The sequence below is a fragment of the Perissodus microlepis genome, chromosome 18 (genome assembly GCF_051167445.1).
Source record: "Perissodus microlepis isolate ML-2025 ecotype Zambia chromosome 18, ASM5116744v1, whole genome shotgun sequence".
Lineage (NCBI taxonomy): Eukaryota > Metazoa > Chordata > Actinopteri > Cichliformes > Cichlidae > Perissodus > Perissodus microlepis.
This window is the reverse complement of record NC_140478.1, coordinates 24,994,957-25,014,885: the sequence shown is the minus strand read 5'-3', so window position 1 is coordinate 25,014,885 and position 19,929 is coordinate 24,994,957. Positions and strand designations below refer to the sequence as shown.

The 19,929-nt window shown below is 39.3% G+C and overlaps 1 protein-coding gene across 2 annotated transcripts in view; it reads left to right on the top strand.

Moving 5' to 3' along the window:
• The first annotated feature begins 228 nt into the window (after positions 1 to 228).
• LOC146367952 (guanine nucleotide-binding protein G(olf) subunit alpha) overlaps positions 229 to 19,929 on the top strand; it is a 55,650-nt gene continuing 35,949 nt past the window's right edge. Inside the window, exons 1-4 of one of the 2 annotated variants that reach the window (XM_084911774.1) lie at positions 229 to 961; positions 13,222 to 13,294; positions 14,288 to 14,342; positions 14,507 to 14,626. In XM_084911774.1, the coding sequence (XP_084767900.1) occupies positions 475 to 961; positions 13,222 to 13,294; positions 14,288 to 14,342; positions 14,507 to 14,626 (735 nt within the window). In that variant the 5' untranslated portion in view covers positions 229 to 474. Of the gene's footprint in view, positions 962 to 12,073; positions 12,936 to 13,221; positions 13,295 to 14,287; positions 14,343 to 14,506; positions 14,627 to 19,929 lie in introns of those variants that run through there. The other variant, XM_084911775.1, reaches the window with a different exon arrangement.

Here is a 19,929-nt window from a genome sequence, read left to right as displayed (position 1 = left end):
TTACGGTCTAGAGAGCAGGACCCACCAACTGATTTAGAGATGCAAACACGAAATGTGAGGAATGAAAACCATGACCAGCATTCTCGAAATGGCCATACTGTAGTAATGTGACGTGCCGTGCATTGCACCTAACAACTGTGCAGTGAGATTGTTGCCTGTCTGTGAGGCGCATAGACGCGTTTTTTTCCAAGGTTGTGCTTTTGGTTACTTACGGTAAGGTGGACCCGCAGTGTCCACTAAAGGATCAGGTGATCCACTAACTACGAAGCGAAGGCTGACTGGGGAAAATGCAAAATGACATATAGCAAATGTCGGAGCATAATTCATTCACGTTTTCGGCTCAAATTCGGACCTGAATCGCATCGCTGGAGCTCCAATGTGACGATGGCTCGTTAGGGCTCGTGGCACAACGGCGATTTTTTTGATATTTTAATTTATGAAAAATCACATTCACAGACACATATTGGTTTCAACATGGGGCTGTGCTACAGTCTGCGTCCGCGGCTCTTCGGGGACCTGAGCGGCTCTATCTCCAACGCTACCTCGGACTCGGACCAGCCTCCGGACGCCGCCGTGCCGACACGCGCCGGGGGAGCTCGCCAGGAGGACACCGGCGGATGCGGGGAGACTTCGTCGCTACGCGGCGGCCTGGTGCGCCCCGGGGACCCTGCCAGGCTCCCGGCCGGGGAGCACCGCCGTGGAGACACCGGTACCGACGGTGTGCTCATACAGAACGGAGGCGGCGGAGGTGGAGGCAGCGGTAAAGGGACGGGGAAGGACCGCGGCCGCCGCTTACAGCTGCTGCAAAAAACAAGCACCCAAAAGCAGAAAAACTGTGACAAACTGCTGGTGGAGGAGAAGGAGGCCGAGAAGGAGGCGAAGAAAGTCAGTAAGAATATAGACAGGGTGCTCAAGGAGCTCAAACGGGAGTACAAACAGACGCATCGGCTGCTGCTGCTCGGTAGGTTGTGTACCTCTGTTTTATTATTAGAAACCAAAAAACGCACTGGCCTTTCCAGAAATTATGTCACTGCTCTGGCGAGGCCTGTTGCCACATCTGTTGGCTTGGCTGTGAAGACTAAACTCCCTGCGGCTGTCAATGACAAGTGATGAAGATGGACGTTTAGACTACCGGATCCTTGCTGTCACAGTTACATTCAGGGTTATGGGGATTTTTGAATAGCCAATTAAGCGAAATGTCGACTGTTAATCAGGGACAAACATAAACATTACATTGGCACACAGACACTTCTTAGCTGGAGGTTATACTGGGCCGTATTTGCCTTGTGTAGTAGCCTCTATCATAGTATGAGTGTGGCATATGTCCAAGGCGACAGAAAACAAATATTTCTTTTATTAACTGGCACATTTGGACTCTGGAGTGTCCTATAAGTGCAGCTGACTTGCTCTGTAAAGATAATCTAAAGATGCCTTAGCTTTGGCTGTTTGGTCATTCCCACTCAGCACTTATGTGGAGGAGCTGGAGCACTTTTTAAAGTCATCTACCCACCAACAAATATACTGTAATACAGGGTGCTTTAGTAATGCTCCAGTGTCTATTAAATTAGATGTTATACCTAAAACAAGTGGTTTTCACACATTTTTGTACCCAAGGCACCCCAAGATTTCAAGGCGTACGTCAGTTTGTATTTGCAGAAAAAAGCCCACATGTTAAATGTTGTTAATTCTTCTTTAAATTATGAAGACACAGATGTGCAGCACCTGCACTTAAATGACACCTACAGTTTAGATCGTTGTAGTTTGGCCCACACAGGGAAGCAATTCATCAATCGGACTGCTTGTTCACTAATACACTGCATTTACATCTCATTTATTGCTTTTTGTGCTACTGGAATAATATTGTAAGTTTGGGACAAAATCACAAGGCACACAATGTGAAAACCACTCCTGTAATTATATAACAGGAGACAACAGGTACATCTAGTTACAGTAGTCTTTTTTTCCCCTCCCTCCAGTAAATGAATCCATAAAGTGTGTAAGGTGACCTTAGTGTACAAATATGTACTGCATAGAGATCATTTAGCTTCTTGCTGCTGTGCCTTGTTCAAGTACAGTTTAGTGTACACACAGAATATAGCTCGCTGGTTTGCTCAATAAATGTTGGGACTTCTGTGGTGCAGTATAGTAAAGCGTTCCACTCTGCAATATAGTGACTACAGTTGGCTTCTTGTGATAGACTATAATATGCAAATATGGTTCATAACAATTAGAGTCTGTCTGATATGGGAGCCACAGCAGGCAGAGATTTATATTATATATTTTAAAGATATATTGACCATTTTAAAGTTATCCCAAACTTATTTTTCTACCTCTATATTCTGTTTTTTAAATGTTAATTGGACGACATAGCATATCTGTGATCAAGTGACCAATATATCAGTTGGGTTCTTATAAAAAGACTACTTAGCTTTTGGTTATAGGACCGTTTTTGCTCTAGCAGTCATGTATGAGAGAGTATTTTATAATATTATTTGTTAAAAATGGACTTTTGGCTAAACTGTTACATGTTTACAGTAAGGGGGTTTCAATAACTTTATGTTATTTTGCTTTAATAAACAGCGGAGGAGTGTATAGGAGCCTGTGGTGTAGAGTGAGCTCACTTTAGGGATTGCCAATAAAATAGCTCGATTAACACTGACAAATGTAAATGGTGTAATTGTGAAAGATGAATAGAGATAAGGTGATTTGCATCAGGCACTGCGTGCTAAATTTGGCTCCTGTGATTCTTTAAAGGTTTATTTTTAAGTGCGTTATCTGCCCAGAGACACCAAAAATAGTCTGTCTTTGAAAAAAAAAAGTTAACCAATTGAATAAATGGTTAAAATAATATTTTAAAGCATATTATGGTAACTTGTAGTATTAGATCATATTTACTCTGGAGTTCTCTATATGTGTATAATATAATAAAAAATGACCTTTTTGCTAACTGTTGCACATTTAGAGTCTGCATTTTAAATAACCAAACAAATATGATAAAATGATCCACTCAGAGTACAAACTTACAGACTGATCCCAGTTCTGACCTTCGGTTTGATGGTTACACCTTCATTTATGAAGAATTTACAAGTTCACATAGATTTGTCAGCCTTTGTAAGTGATCAGTTTAATAAATAATTGGGGGTTATGGCCCTTTTTATACAGTAAATTATTATAGTGTGGAAAAAAAAAACCCATAACCAGCAAATTCATATTTAAATAAGTATGTGGGACACGTATTGATTTTAAATGTGTTTATATAAACTACAGGACTTGAATACTTAACCAGACCATCACTGGGTCCCATAGATGGATTGTTTATATGAATTCCAGTCTTATGCTCAGAATGATGGCGATTTTGGGCTGGACCTCTTCACCAGCGGAAATGGCTTAGAGCTCATTTCGACCACCTCGTAGAGCAAATGTAACACCCATCTTTGAATTCAGCCCTCCAGCTGCTTTTGAGATTACACTTTAATTAATACTGTCATATTTTATATAGATTTATCTTGTAATTTGTGTTATTTCACCCCTCTACTGTAAAAGAAAACTTGCACAGTACTTGATATTTTTTTTTCAAGAGAGAAAATCTTGACCAGGAGCAGAAGCTTAAAGGTGGCCAGGGCTAACCTGATTATAAAAGACTTAGATGTCGACACATTTACAATAAAAACAGAACTGATGCTCTTTTGTTTTTCGCAGTTTCATGCCAGGCTTGATGCTGTATCGTATGTATTTCCTCTACTTCGAAAAGTGCACTGCTTCTTTCCTCGATTATTATAAATGGCTGCCAGTTTAATTTCCTGAGTAAACAGCTCCCACTAATTACACACAGGAAGAAATGGCTCATCCTAATGAAGCCGCACAGGCCACTGTCATACATTCTTCTATGGAAGCTTACAGCATGTTTGACCTGTGTTACTTCAGCGTGATCTGCCTCCATAGGATCACAGTTATTTTTGGGAGCTGGCTGACTCTCCTGGTACACCCAGCAGCCCTCACGGGCCACCTCTGGCTTCTCCCGAGAGGCCTCTGGGGCTTTATATCCTGCCAGTCTCCAGCAGGACTCCTGTTGCAGTGGACTGAGGTGGTTTGTGTTCCTCTGAAAGTGGACACCTTTCAAATAGTGTTACATTTCAACACAACGTATGGTGGCTAATCTGGGTCACTTTATCTGTTTGTATTTGCTGCAGTAATTTAGTGAAATAACAATGATTAAGAGGAACAAATGCTGACCATAAATGGGCTGCCGTGCTAGGCTTTGAGCACGCTTTGGTAATATTTATACAATCAGGTAAATGTTCGAATGCTGTGTTAGGCTTTTTCTTCATATGGTAACAACTGATGAGTAATATTTTAATTCAGCACTAACTTGGAAAATATGAAGTTAACCTGCTGAAGTGAAGCTGAAACAGTTTCTTTTCCTAAAAGTAAATCATTTTTCTTCGTTTTCCAAGATTTTATGTTTGAATACAGAAATAAAGATAATTTCTTGTGGAGCTGAGACATTTCATCATTTAAAAAAAAAAAAAAAGTATTTTAGCAAAACTTCACACGTTCAAGCTTTTTTTAAATACAGATATTTGTGAGATTCATTCATTGGTCTTCTGTGATAGCAGGTTGACTTTCTTTATGTTCTTTAGATCGTTGACAAGTGGAAAAATGTGACCCATAATGACGGATAATGGAAATAGAAGCGATTCATATTTGTTTATGTATATAGTAGGGACACTGCATGCGCTATATTTAAATAAAATATATATGTAGTCATAATTGTAGGACTTCTAGCCACAAATAATTTGCAAATTAGGTGTAAAATAAACATAAAGAAATAATAAAATGGAACAGACTTTTTTTTTTTTTAAAACAACAGTCCCTGAGAAGAGTGATCACAGATTTGCCTTAGATTTTCCTCAGTGTTAAAAGTTGTAAAATCAGTCATGTCTTTATTTCTTATGGCAGGGTTTTCCAGCTCTCTGGACCTTTAACCTTGAAAGGGGACTGATCAAATTTTCTTTTATTTAACCAGGAAGTCCCATCGAGAGCAAACCTTTTACAGGAAAGGCCACCATCAAGAAAGCATGCAAAGTCAGATTGTTAAAAACTGCGTAATAGTGCAAAATGTACAAATACCCTCAACATAAAAGACAAAACAACCACTTTCTTTATTGTGCCTTTGAATGCAACAAAAAATGTATATGAGTGTTTAAGTGTAGATCTTTCTGCAAAGCATCAATAGTGGAATTTTAAAAACTATTTTATGGAGCAGATCTGTGACTAGTTTGTTCAGACATTTAAAAATTGCAATTTGACAAAATAAGTCAGCCTGTGAGGGTAAATCACTTCTGATCCAATATTTTTGACCTCCTGAGACCCGAGTTCCTGTTTGGGATCTATTTGGGATTAGTTGGATACCTGATAAGAATAAAAACTAAGCTTTCATCCTTGAACAGGAAGTTGTAACTTTGTTACATAACTGTTACGTACTAAAAAAGTATTTCCTCATATGGGAAGTTTTTTTTTTTTTAAATAGCATGGCAAAGTTTAAGGCACTGCCGGTTTTCAGGAGGCTAAAGCTTGCTTGTGTAGATTACTGACGGCGTTACACAGAAATATAAATGAAATATTTAATGATAGCTTCTCTAATGAAGATGCAGCCCTTTATTAAAGGTTTTGAGATTGCCGCATGCTCTGCAACTTTAACATATCCGATGTGTTTGAATTGCAAAGCAAGATGGCTCATTTTAGTCAAAAATAGGCCTTTTCATTTATCTGTTTAGACACAGAAAGTCACGGATCTGTGTGTAATTATTATTATTATCTGGACTTCTCACAGCACAGTAATGTTATATTTTCTTCAAACCTACAGTAAAAACATTCTTTCTTAGGTGTGTTCGAATAAAAGACACTTCAGAAAATGTGAAGTAGTGCATTTTTTACTTGCAGTGCAGGAATACAGGGATGGGAACTGGAAGGAAAGTTCCTATGATTTCTTGGAGAGGAAGTTACTTTATTGTTTGGCCTCTTGGCTCAGATTCTCCACAGTCCTCTGATAATATCTGTTACAGCTTTCCTAGATGTCCTTAACTGGCTGTTTCATATGTCAGCCTTATCGCCTTCATAAGCCTGAACAACAGGCTGCTAACAATGTGGTACTTCTGACCGAAACAATCACTGAAACAAGGTAGGCTGGCTAAATGCGGATTTCGTTGGAAGTCCCTACGAGATGTGCTTTTTAGTTTTGTTTTTGTTTGCCTTTTGAGTCCCTATCCTCCATGTGAAATCATGCACACTTTGGAAAATCTTACTCATTCACACAGGCCCCACCCCCAGCCCTTTCGAATACAAGCAGAGGCAGCTGAACTTTGCTTCTGTCTAAATGGGTTTTATCATTGACCACTCCTGAACTTTGCTACTCATTGCTCAGAGTTCCCAGTTAATGTAATGAGCAACAGCAGGTACTGGAGTATGAATTACAGTCGTGTTTATGATACTGATAGCAAGGTCGCCGTGTGAGTTGTCTTGATAGTCGTGATTGCTTCATCAGAGTGAACCACGCCACATTCGAAGGACATTGGACCGTGGTTGTTCTTCACGTTGTGCTTACAGTATAATTTATGCTTTATCAAGAGCCTCTGTCCCCACAGAGAGTGCTGTAAAGTTCTTTCCAGCCTCAGAAAAAATTTCAAGGAGGCTAATTTTAGCTGCATATCATTTGGACGCGTGCCTTGTTTATACAATACATGCTTCAATTATAGCCGGGCCAGTAAATAAGTGTAGAAGATTTATGTGGAGAAAAGAACTCTTTCAAGTGTCAGTTATTATTAGGTCTGCCGTTACAGCCCACTGGCAGTTATAATCTTTTCCCAGCCAGAAAGCCTTATATTTGATTATATTAAATGTAAAGTGCAATAGTTTTGGTAAAGCCTGTGTTTTACTTGCACACTGCAACTGTGCAGCATTTGCAGCTGTGTTTAAGGGGCTTTAAGCGGGTGTGGGAAATAAACCCGAGTCACTCGAGGTGTGGATACATGTAAGGGTGAAAATGGAGGGAAGAACCATTAATGCAGACAAAAAACAGATTTACTTGTAATACAGGATCTGAGAGCTGCTTCCAAGGCTGCACATGTGAATACACTGACACAGACCTTAATTGGCAAGTATGTCTTCTACTATATAAAATCAACAGGCCAAATCTGAAAAAAGTTCCCACCTCACCCTGTCAGAATTGGCTAATTTAATAACCTTACTCTATTTAATGAAAGCATGCAAACTTTGGTCCTCACGTTTTATATTTTAAAAGCCCCAAAACAGACTGTTAGATAATCTTTTTGACATAGTATAAAAGATGGTATCAAAATGGGGATACAAATGGGGCTTTTCTTATTCTTTAACTTGTTTTAAAGAGCCATGATGATATAACCTTTTATTGTTTTATTGTGGGAATGATCAGAAAACAGATAGCACATCCAGGTAACATTTATTACTCACTACTCATTAAAGTAATGAGGGCTCAAAACTGCTGGAAAAATAAAATAAAATAAAAAAAGGTCCTGAATTTCAACCCATCCTTTGTACTTTAGGGCTCAGAGTCAGGTTGGAGGCACTGATTGATTTTTCATAGTGACCTTTACAGATGTCACACTGATAGATTAAAACTCTTTCACACATTCAAAAGTTTAACTGCTAGACAGAAGGCCTCGTACCTCACTCAAAAGCCAGTTCTCAGTACCACCTTCAAAGCCCTCTGATCGCCTATTTTGATTGTTATCCTGAAGTTTTATGAAAATTAACTTTAACTTCAGTGGACCCAAAAATCATATGTATAGACTTGCCTGTCAAATCTGATAAAAATTGCTTAAGTTTGCTGATTTTTTTTTTCTTTGCTCCAAAATAAGATATAAAGACGGTTTGTTGTTTTTGTTTTTTTACCCCCCGGATGTAATTCTTCTACTATCACCCCTGTTTGTGTAGAGTTTTCCCTGCGATTTCAATTCAGGATTCTTTAAGCCCCATCTCTCTTTATCTTTTTCTCATGTCTCCACAGGATACAAATCATGCATCTGCTAAAAGTTGCATGTTTTTGCACATGATATCAAAAGCTAGTTCTGCTGTTCACACAGATACAGATTGAATTTAGGTGGAACATTGAGAAGCCTTTCTCCTTCACCAGATGAATGTGACTCGTGTCAAATCCTGGACAAAGATGGCAGAAAAAAAGGACTTCAAGTGAAGTACAGATAAATGAGAGCAATCTTTGTTTGGAGAGGAACTTAAAAGAAAAATGAGTATTGGCACACACTTTTAGTCTAGTTAAGAGGAAGCAGCGGCAAGCTAAATATAAATTACAGACGGTACTTCCTAAAAAGGACAATAATTTATGCAGCAAAACCTACTTCTGCATCATTCATGGGGAGCTCGACAGCCTGCGTGCAATGCTGCGCGTAGCCACTAGAGGGTGGTGTGGGCCAGCCACTTGTTTTGACCTTGCTTTCTCAGGCCGGCAACCGGATTTTTCCCTCTTTTGGTGATGGAGTATTTATGGTGGTAGAGAGAGTTCAAGAGTGGTTTTGCATGCTGGGTAACTTTGTTCTACTAATTTCACTACAGGAAACTGGTATTTGCATTTCGGACAGAATAATCGCAGATTCCTTGGTATATGTTTCAAAAATAACCTCGTTGTTCAGTGACGCGTTTAGTGATGGTATTAATATGTACAGTACATTTTGCGGCTAGTTTTTAAAACCTGAATGCAGCAGACTGGTACTGATAGTTTGTGTGCTTTAACACAGGAAGGCGGGACTAGCGAGAGCTATGAGACGTTGTGATGACGTGAATAAAATGAGTTTGTTTCGTAAATATTGCTTTGACAAATAACGCAATGCTGTTCTAAATGTAAAACTAAATTTAAATGTAACCGTAAATGCCAACTTTAAAAAGAAAGAAAGAAAGAAAAGCCATCACAAGCAAACTTTATCAAATGCCTTTAATTGATCTTAATTGAGGGCCGTTCATGTGGTTGTAGCTCTACTGCAGGTCTAAGCTCTGGCAAAACTGTCAGATGGATGGTCTCTGGGATAAATCCTTCATTCTGTGGTGGTCCATGGTTTACGGTTGGTTTATTGGTTTAGCCTCTGGCAGGTAAACATTTATGAGTAAGGAAGACGTGGCACTAAGCACTTATTTAACATCCTAAACATCTCTTTCTACAGTGAGCCCGCCACGCGGCACGGCGGGCAGGCGTGTAAACTGTGTCGGTGGCAAACATGGCTTTAATGTGTGCTGAGCATTGAGTTTCACAAAGGATGAAACTCAGAAGAAAGGCATTTCTTTTATCTTTGCTTAACGTATAATTAAAATACTCCTGTGCTCCGTCATTTGGACTTTGCAGTTTGAGATCAGGTTGAGGATAACATTATGCTGATTTAATAGAACTAAACAACATTTTATCTCTTGTTAGTATCACTGCAATTTCACAGCAGAGCGATTGACTAGATGTAACTTATTATGTTGCTAGATCTTGTTTTATGGAGTGTCTCAAATTGCTCAGAAATTTCAGTATATACATGCTTGTGGCCACTTTATTAGGTACACTTTGCTAGTGTTGTGTTGGACTCCCTTTTGCCTTCAGAGCTGCTTTCAGCACAGATTTTGGTCCATATTGACATCATAGCGTCGCACAGTTACTGCTGATTCATCAGTTGCACATGCATGACACGAATCTCCCCTTTCACCAAATCCCAAAGATGCTGTATTGGATTGAGATCTGGCGACTGTGGAGGCCATTTGAGTGCAGTGAACTCATGTTTCAGAAACCATTTTCAGATGATTTGAGCTTTGTAACAATGTTCAGGTAGGCTGTAGTGTTTTAAATGATGCTCAGCTGGTACGAAGAGGCCCAAAGTTTGCCTAGAAAATATCCCAAACACCATTAGGCCACTATCATTCTCTTTAAACCCTAGAGATGATGGTTTGGGGAATCTGTGCAGTTTCTAAAATACTCAGAGCAGCATGTCTGATACCAACAACCACACCACATTCAAAGTAACTTAAATCACCTTTCCTCTCTATTTTTAATCTCAGCTTGAACTACAGCTTTCTTGACCTACATGCATACATGGTGTCTTTGCTTGCTGTCATGTGATTGGCTGATTTAAATATGTGTGTTAATAAGCAACTGAAAAGACATACCTAACAACAGTTAAAGTTGTCCAGGAATCAAAACTAAAATGGGAAGAATCAGACAAAATTCTGGAAAAAATCAGGTTTTCTCAAATTTATCTCTTGAGGTTCCCGGATGCTTTACTTAAGTAAATGCTGCAATGCCACAGTTAAAACTACTTAAACATGCAACATTTTATTTTTCACCAGCAAAATGATTACATCAAAGCTAAAAATGCTCAATGTTTATCCCAAAATCCCTGTCAGGTTTCTCTTAAATGAGAAAGATAATGTGTTTATGTTCAATTTCCTGCCAGCACTACATCTCAGTCAAAAACTGAGACAGTTCCGCGTGGTATCACCATTTCCTAGGAACCAAGGAGTTCCCAGGAAAGTTTTCAAGGCTTGATAAGTGACTGTTCAACAATGGGGATTCATTTGTCTCATTTTCCTCTTCATAATATGCGAAGTGATTTCAGTGGGTAACAGATCTGGACTCGAGGCACATCGGTTTAGCACCTGGACTCTCTCACTGTTACAGTGCTGGAAATGTTGGCATTGTATTTCTGAAATAAGCAAAGGCCTTCCCTGAAAACACGTCATCACTTCTCTTTAGCCTAGAATATGCAGCATCCATGAAAGTAATTTCAAATTTTCATTTGTCATATCACAGAACAGTTTTCAACCTCGTCTCAGCCTGTCTTAATGAAGCTTGAGCCAAGAGAAGGCTGTGGCATTTCTGACTCATTTTTCCATTGTTCATGTTGAGTTTTTCTTTAGTTTTATGTGGTAAAGCTTTTATCTCGCAACACTGAACTCTGCTCAGTGACAGTTGTTTTCAGAGTTGTTGCTAAACAAATGCAATGATATAAACTACAAAATTATTTTGATTTTTATGCACTGATGCCTAAAGGTCTGCAGAGGTCATTAGTGTTGGTTTGTATATTTTACTGTAGAACATGCAATCCCAATATTTCTTTCTACATATTTATAATGTGAAACATTATTTTTTAAAAAGTACTTTGAGTTTTGCTTCTGAGAGAGTCAAACATATGGGAGGCTCTTCCTATGATATTCCTTCAGGTGTTTATATATATATATATAAATAATACTTTCTTCAATAAGTAAATTAACTAGCAGAACTTAAAAATAGAAATCTACTTATAAATATACTTATTATTATATATATATATACTTATACTTATATACTTATATACTTATTATTGTTATTATTATTATAGATAGCGACATACAGCAATAGTTATATAGTTAAAATCATCTGTAGCTGCAAAATGAATGTGATGTGCACAATTATGCATTAAAGTGGGGCCCATACCTATTCAGAGAAACGGCTATGTTGGAAATGTAAAAACTGAAAACTACATTTTTTTTAAACAAAAAACAAACAAACAAAAAAAAAACCACAGAAAATTTCTATATTTGAACCAGAGATCTTTCAGTATTTATTATTATTATTATTATTATTATTATTATTATTATTATTATTATTTCCCACAATCATTGACTTCTGTTCAAGTTTAAAAACAAACAAACATGAAAAACAAAATTAAAGATGATCCATTAATCAATAATTAACTATTCTGGTTAATGAGTATTTTACTTTCTAAAATTTTTAGTGTACTGGCATGCTAAAACTTCTCTATAAATACTGAATTGGGATTATAGTAATAGTATATTAGTAAACACTGTGCTTTGTGCCCCATTTCTCTACATATGTATTTTCTTTTATCAAACAGTCTAACTTCCGGTGGGGCCTGTCGTGTGACATCGGCCCTACAAATCGTAGAAACGCCCCTGCCCGCGACCGCTGTGATGTGTTGCCAGACCTGTAGTCTATTGTAAAAACCTCAGCCAGGTAAAAGCCCATTGCGCACGCAGACAGTCGCTGTAACTGGGTTGCCAGTTTAGGGTCAGGGCTGTCTCACTGACTGAAAGCCAACGAGAAGAGACCCAGCCCCTCTGCAAAAGCAGTCGAGAGAGAGAGTCGCGTCCGGGTTTCCACTTTCTTTCGATTACTTTGATAGCGGGACAGCAAACGGACTAAATCTGGAATGGCTCGTCGTATTTTGGCACACACGTTCTAAAATGCTCTATGAGTACGGGTTGTTAATGTTACAGTTTAACGCAGGTTTGTTTTCCACCTCCACGGTGCACGGCTACTTCCTGGTGCTACAGAGAGAGGCAGTGCTGAGTTAAAGAGACAGAAATACTGATAGAAATTCAGATAGAAAAAAAAATACTGAGAGAAGAGAGGGGTTGGAAACGCGATAGGAACAGTTGACTGGATTCCCAGAAACTGAATCCCCCCTCTCTCTTCTTATTTATGTCTATTTTTTTTAGATTTCTCCGTTGAAGCGAGTCGTTATTCTTCGTTTGGTTTGTAAACTAGCAAACGGTTTGGATGACGGTTGGCTGCGGCTAAAGCGGAATTGTAACGGGGAACATATTCCTCCCTCCGACGGAGAAGCCTCGCTGTGATTTTTTTAACCTTTTTTATTTCACACCAGACTCCTTCTTGTGTCATTTCAACCCGCAATATCATCCCAGGTTTCATTTTTAAAAAGAATATATATATATTTTTTAACGATTCCACAAGGAAGGGTTAGGGCGACGGAAGATGGGTTGTTTGGGCAACAGCAAGACTGAAGATCAACGCATCGACGAAAAGGCACAACGAGAGGCTAATAAAAAGATAGAAAAACAGTTGCAAAAGGAAAGACAAGCGTACAAAGCCACACACAGGCTCTTATTACTGGGTAAGGCTGCTTTCTGTGGTGATGGCTGTCTGAAATGTGAGCTAACCGTAATCCCTTTCGTTTACCGAACACGTAGCCCCATTTGACAGCGCTTGCAATAATATGTCATGGGGGTGGATATTGATGGAAGCGAAGCTCCGGAGCCTACAATTAACTGGCTTCATTTCCAGATTTTGTTGGGTTTTTTCTTCTTTCTTTCTTTTGCGGTGCTGTGGAAGGGGTTCACGCTAATCAGGATGTCCGTGTTTGTGGTCATTTTGTGATGTGTTTGTGTGTATTTTCGAAGGTGCGGGAGAGTCCGGAAAAAGCACCATTGTGAAGCAGATGAGGATTCTACACGTCAACGGCTTCAACGCAGAGTGAGTGCTGCTCAGTACGCCTGTTAAACGCCAACATGAAAAAAAAAAAAATCGCATTAATGATTATTTTTATGGCTCCCCTCTTAATGAATAACATTGTCGAGGCCAGAAGATAGCCTGTGAATGGATTTTCCCCAGGCACTGCAGCGCCTGTTGGGCCCAGTTTCCCATGCAAACCAGCTAATATCGTCCTCCCCCCTCCTTCTCTCCCTCTCTCTCTCTCTACACACACACACACACACACTCCCTCTTCTTTTCGTGCACAGTTATCATACATATGTGAGGATGTCAGTGTTACACAGATGGCAAATAATTTGCCGTTTCCTGTTTTATGTGAGAGGGTGAAAGGTTGTGATCGACACAGGCCTATTATTGATGATTTGTTTTGCTGCAAGGCCTTGCATGGCATTGATCTTAACAGTGGGCTATTTTAAACAGGCCCACTTTATGTCAGAGTCATGTAACTATATGAAAACCCTGTTTTTGTGTGCTTTTAGTTTATTTCCCTGACTGAGGGAGGCATGATCTTGCAGTTTCAAGATCTGGGGAGCAGGAGGGTGGGATTGTCATATACAGGGTCCCCCACCACCTCCATGTACAAATAATTGGTGCCCACCGAAGAGGATTTCAGGGGGGTTTAATTTACTTGAGCTTTAAATACATCTTTATTTCTCAAATGGCCGAAAATAATAGTGGTTTAGCAAGGTGGCACACTCATTGCTTACATGCACATTTTAACTTGGGAGGAACCCTGCGTTTTAATAAAGGATTTTTTTTAGAAACTCTAACTACAGCCCTGCTGCCCTGAAGTTTGACAAAATGTGGAAAATTGTGCAGGAAAAATATGCTATATGTAGGAAGAAATCATGCGTATGTATTTGCCAGTGCTGGGACATATACTGAGACACAGCACATGGCCTGTATGTTTAATTTGTTACTTTGTGTTACTCGTCTAATGTGGTGGGATGTCTCTGTTCTGTCTTCCCCACATAGGGAAAAGAAACAGAAAATCCAAGATATTCGGAAAAACGTGAAGGATGCCATAGTGGTGAGTTTCATCTGCATCACCTCCCAAATGTGCTCAATGTCTCTGTTGATACACAGAATCCCTCTGCAATCCCATTTTACTGATTATTATACAGGCTTACAATCAGATTCCCCCCACCCCCTTGTGTTCATCCTGCTTAATGCTTGTTTGTTTTTTTTCCTTAGACTATAGTGTCTGCAATGAGCACTTTAATACCCCCAGTCCCGCTAGCCAACCCAGAGGACCAATTCAGAATTGACTACATCAAAAGCATAGCACCCCTCTCTGACTTTGACTATTCACAGGTAAGACCTTTGGACGTGTGTGAGTATGTGTGAGAGCAGGTGCTGCTTTTGTCTTGTGTGGTTGATGGCATGTGAAGGTATACATTTGCTGTCTTTCCAACTGTGCATATCAAAGTTGTCACACCTAATCATGTATTTCTTCTGTGATTTCTTGTTCCTTATGACAATATGACTCCCCCCCCCACCCCCCCCACACACACACCCCTTCATAACTACCCTATGGGTAAGGGCATAGTGTTTACTATGCAGGATATGAACTTAAGTATGGAAATGATAACTAGTCGGAGCACATCTTTTCAGTGTGCGATCAGCCATTCGATAACACGAGGTCATGTGTTGGAAATGTAGATAATGTTTTACATAATTCTCAAAGTGTTCCTTGTTTGACACTGGGTGTGCAGTGCCACAGAACAGGAATAACAAACTGATACAGAGCTACAGATACACAGAGGGACGTTTTGAATTTTATTATTGTTAATTCAGGTTAACAGGAGCGAGAAAGCACTGACATGCTATTTCAGGGGAATCGAGTGCAGTTTATGTTTCAGCTGCTCAGCTTTGTGTTTTAACCAGTGGTGTGAAATTTCAGGAACCACAGTTCCTGAGGGTCTTTAGGAATTTTTAAAGATTTTTTTAAAAAGAAAAGTAAGGTCATAAAATGTCTTAAAGTTTTATATTTACTTGTCAGAGGTTTTCAGTTTACATATGTCCTAACTGTGGATGCCCTGATCCAACTTTCTATACTTCCACTTCCGATTTGATACCTTGGCTTTGAGTATCTGCCAATATAAGTCGGATATAAGCTGTGATCCTCACTTTAAGGAAGAATTTGGGAATCGTAAGGCAAAATTAGGCTACACAACATTTTCTAATTTAACCTTTATTTAAACAGGAAGTCCCTTAAAGATTAAAATCTATTTTTCCATGGAGGCCTGACCGAGAACGCACACCATTACAAGGTTTCTAATGTTTCTAAAATAAAGTAGAACAGACATGGGAAAATTTTAAAGCAAATTGGAAACGAATTACATAATAGAAAGCCTAGTTAGGGAACCTTTATTAGAGGTTTAAACTCTAAAAGTTTACTTACTCTGTGTGCTGCTCTTCCAAATTCTGAAAAAAACCCTGGATACTCTGGGGTGGAGGGATGTAGAGGAGCTGCAGATGCATTCAGGAATTGAAATATACTGCATTGGTATGTATTAGTGAAATAATAAATAACAGGACTGAGATAAACACGGTGAAACATTAATAAATGTGTAGCTATTAGCCGTCCTTTGCTGTATCCTGATTTCAGCTCAAAGTTAGATTCAAGCAAAATCACGCTAGTTTCTCCCTTTCCTGTGTATTTGGGGAGCTTACAGGAAACTGCTTAAGTGAAATAATGCTATTCAAATTGAGCAAAGTTGACTTTAAGCTCTGTCAAAAGCTTCCCAAAAGGTTTTGAACTACACCAGTCCTTGGAACTGAAACGATGGCACGGCGTGTCACATTTCTCTAGTCAGAATTTCTTTTCTTTTCTTTAAATTATCTTGCATTGACAAACAATGAGAGGAGGAGAAGAAGAAGCTAGACAGATGAGGAAATGTAGAAATAGTAAAAGAATATGGCTCCAATTTTTGAGTTTTGAAATGGTTTCAAGATGTGCTCAGAAACTTTAACTTGAGATGACGGGATTTAAGACAATCAAGTTCCAGATAATGACTAGAAGAGTATCAACCCTCTGCTGATATTTGGAAAACTTTGTTGCCAGTAGAGTCTTTTATCTTTGCAGTTCCTTCTGGTCCAAAGACTAGTGACACTGGGCATGATGAACCACCCACAGTGTTATTGTTAAGAATAAGTTAAGGCAACTCTTCACGCGATAGACGGTCAGTTGTTATACAAAGAGATAAAACTACATCACACTGCTAGAGTTGGTATTGTTCTCCTGTGGAACTGGTATCCATTTGTCCTTATTAAGAAGTCTTAAAATTGATTCCTATTTCTGTATGCATTCCTGTATCTTTAGACCCAAGTGGCGCTGTTAATTTTAGGAGAAAACAAATTGCTCACTTCGAGCTTCTCCCCTGTAAACTTTTACTGCTGTTCTCGATCCTTGTACAATTTCAGCTTCTAAAAATGTTGCCAGTTATATGGAGAAATAAGACAAGATGGACATAAGTTTATTTGTGGGTTTGATCTCTCTTGGCTGTGTGTTTTTACAATGAATTTCTGATAAGGTTTCATTGCTAATGTTGAAGCTATCTGGAATAAGATGCTCTTTTTTTGGATCTTGCAACTGTGCTAAGCTCAGACATTACAAGAATAACCATTAAAGGCATTTGGGGCCCACAGTGAGAGTGCCTGCAGTAGTCTTGGTGTTGTGTTGTGTGAGGGCCGGGGCCGTGGGGAGAGTCGGCGTTGAGTTCCCAGGCCCGGCCAGGCCAAAGGGAACAACATGGCTCTGTTTGGAGCGTCTGTGCTTGTCATCGGTCTCAGGCTTCACTTGTGCCGTCAGTGTCACCACTACATTGTCACTTAGTGCCACTAGGCGTGATATCTAATACAGCAGTGCAGGAACACGGCCAATCGGCAACCTGTGGCTTTCATCTGTTGGCGCCGGTTTGAAACGTGGAAGCATATTTTTGGACAGATGATGTCATGTTTTGTGTTGTGGAGAAGTGGTACACAATAACCTTTGACTTCTTACATTTCTCTTAATTAATAAGCAAAGCTGTGATGGCTAAAAAAAATAACATGCACCAAATGATGTCCCCTTCCCTATAAACTACTTTAATTCCCATTAACCTGAAAATGTGCTTATTTCAAACTTAGTTTTCTCCAGATCGTTTAATCTTTTCCAGCTTCCTCTCTGTTATTTGGGAATCTCAGACCTGCTGACATGCTGGTAAAAAGCGACCCGTTTCCAATTTGTGTGTGCACTGTAAACCAAAATGCCACCAAAATTCCATTTGTCTTTTAATCATTGACACTTGACACCATGGGCTGGGTCCATATGACTTTTTTGTTGTTATTTTGGTTTATGTTTATCAAGTAATACAGTTAAATTCACTGGGTTTTATATATTGATATCATTGTCAGGGCGTAGACAGAAGATTTTCGCAGTTGTGACTGTATTAGGCGACAAGCCTCAGAGCTGTGGTCGCATTGTGTCACGATCTGTTAAACGTATTGCTGGTGGAAATTTTGACGTTGCTTCTGTTAACCAATGGATATCATCCTGTATGGTTTTTGCATGTTGATGTAAAACTGAGAGACATTTTTATTTATGCCATATTTCAGTGGACATGCTCAGCTCTCGTGCCCTTTACTCTTAATAATCAAAGCAGGAGGGAAAACTTTTTCCGACTGTAGCCCTGGATAACAGTAGACCCATGGAAAGGAAAGCACGGATACAAACGGTCATCTATGCAAATGGAAACAAATGCCACTGCGGTGGCAACGTTAGCCATTTGACAGTGTCTGTCAGCTGAAGTGAAGCAAATTCAAATGAGCCCCGGTCTCTATTTAGCACTGTGTAGTTTTATTTCTGTTAGACATATTTGAAATATATTAATGTTACTTATTTACACCCTGATGGATCAAGCCGCCAAAATGCTACTTTATATCTTGCAGTCTGTTCTTAAAGGCGAACCTTATTGTTCTTTAAGCTGGAGCAGAGTTACTGTACGGATGCACTGTTCATATCTTTTGCCTCGGTTCAACTTGTGGAACACTGTCAGTGAGTGTGTAACATGATTTAATATCATCTTATATCGGTTTACATGCCAAACCTGTGATTATTTCTCCTGTAAGTAATTGGAACTGCTTTGTGCTTAACTTTTTCCCCATTACAGACATCAAGGGCAGTTTCCGTTGTAGTTATCTTTATAGTGGAACATGGAAAGTCCTTGAAGTTTTTCCAGTTCATCACTTGAGGATCCTTACAGAGAGGCAAAAGGTGGCCTGGAGGCCTTCTCTTATGCTTTTTTCATCTTATATAAATAACAATAAAAAACTTTATTTATATAGCTACTGTTTTAGGACGTCATGTTATTAAGTTCCTCACAGGACCAGCAAAACAAAGCAAACTCTGCTCAGTTGTAATAGTTACTAATTGGAAACCTATAATAACAGAATTTGCAAAATTTAGGGAATAAAACAAAGTTCAAAAGGGAAATTAAAAGTCAAGTTGAGAAGAGGTATCAGATAAAAGCATGGGTTAAGATATGACTTAAAGGAGGTGACTGACTCCAACAACCTGATTTCCTCGGGTAGGTTGTTACAGAACCTTTGGGCCGGGACTGCAAACGCTCTATATATCATTTAGTTTAGAGCCGGGCCCTGGAAAATGAAGAACAGTCTTGAACAGTTGTTCACTCTTTTTTTTTTTTTTTTTTTTTTTTTTTTTTTGGGCTAAATTTGTCTGCACTGGTTTACTGAGATAACCCATCAAAGTCAGGCCTCTCTGAGCACAGTTATCTAACACTGATATACCAAGATTCAATAAATGTGGTGACAATGGCTGACCGAGGAGCCAACTGGTTGTCTGGCTGGCTATGTATGGAAGGATTTGAGGTTATTAGCCATTACAGGTCAAAAGCCTATCTATAAAGTAACCCAAATGAATTTAAGTGTTCGACGGAAGATGCAAGCCATTTGCTTTACAACTTTATTTTGATGAGTTAAGTGAAATGTAGGCCATTTTGTTCTTGGTCTTCCTGACCTGTATGACAGATTACATCACAAAAACTTTATTAACATTGAGAGGCTGAGAAATGATCAGTATCTTGAGGCTGGCGATAGAGTGGGGGGGTGGAAATGGCGTGGGAGGAAGAGCATAGGAAAGGGTTAAAAAACTTGTGTTTTAGCAGATTCCCTCCTGGTCTCTTTCTGTGTTATCAGTTCCTCTGTAGGGCACTGTAGCACACACTGCATTTATTCAAAGACCCAGTGTCACACGCCTCTGTGGAAAAGAGCCCTAAGGACCATATTTTTTTTTTTTTTTCTTTTCTTCTTTCCTTCTTATTGCCCCTTCCACCCCTCATCCTCCCTCCATCAAGCTTCAGCACTCACCAGCCTTTTTGAGCCTTTCTTTAGGGTCTCAGACCCCTTAATGTTTCTTCTATGAGACCTGTACCAGCACTAGTGTTGTCTTACTGATACTGGTTCAGTTGGGGGTTGAATTTCGACTGAAACCGAGGTGAACGCAAACACAGACCAGAAAGCAAATATGGCTGCTTTTTTTTTTTTTTTTTTTTTTGTTCAAGAGGTAAACTGTGTGCTGCAGGAAGCAGATCCACAGTTGTGCAATGTGTTAT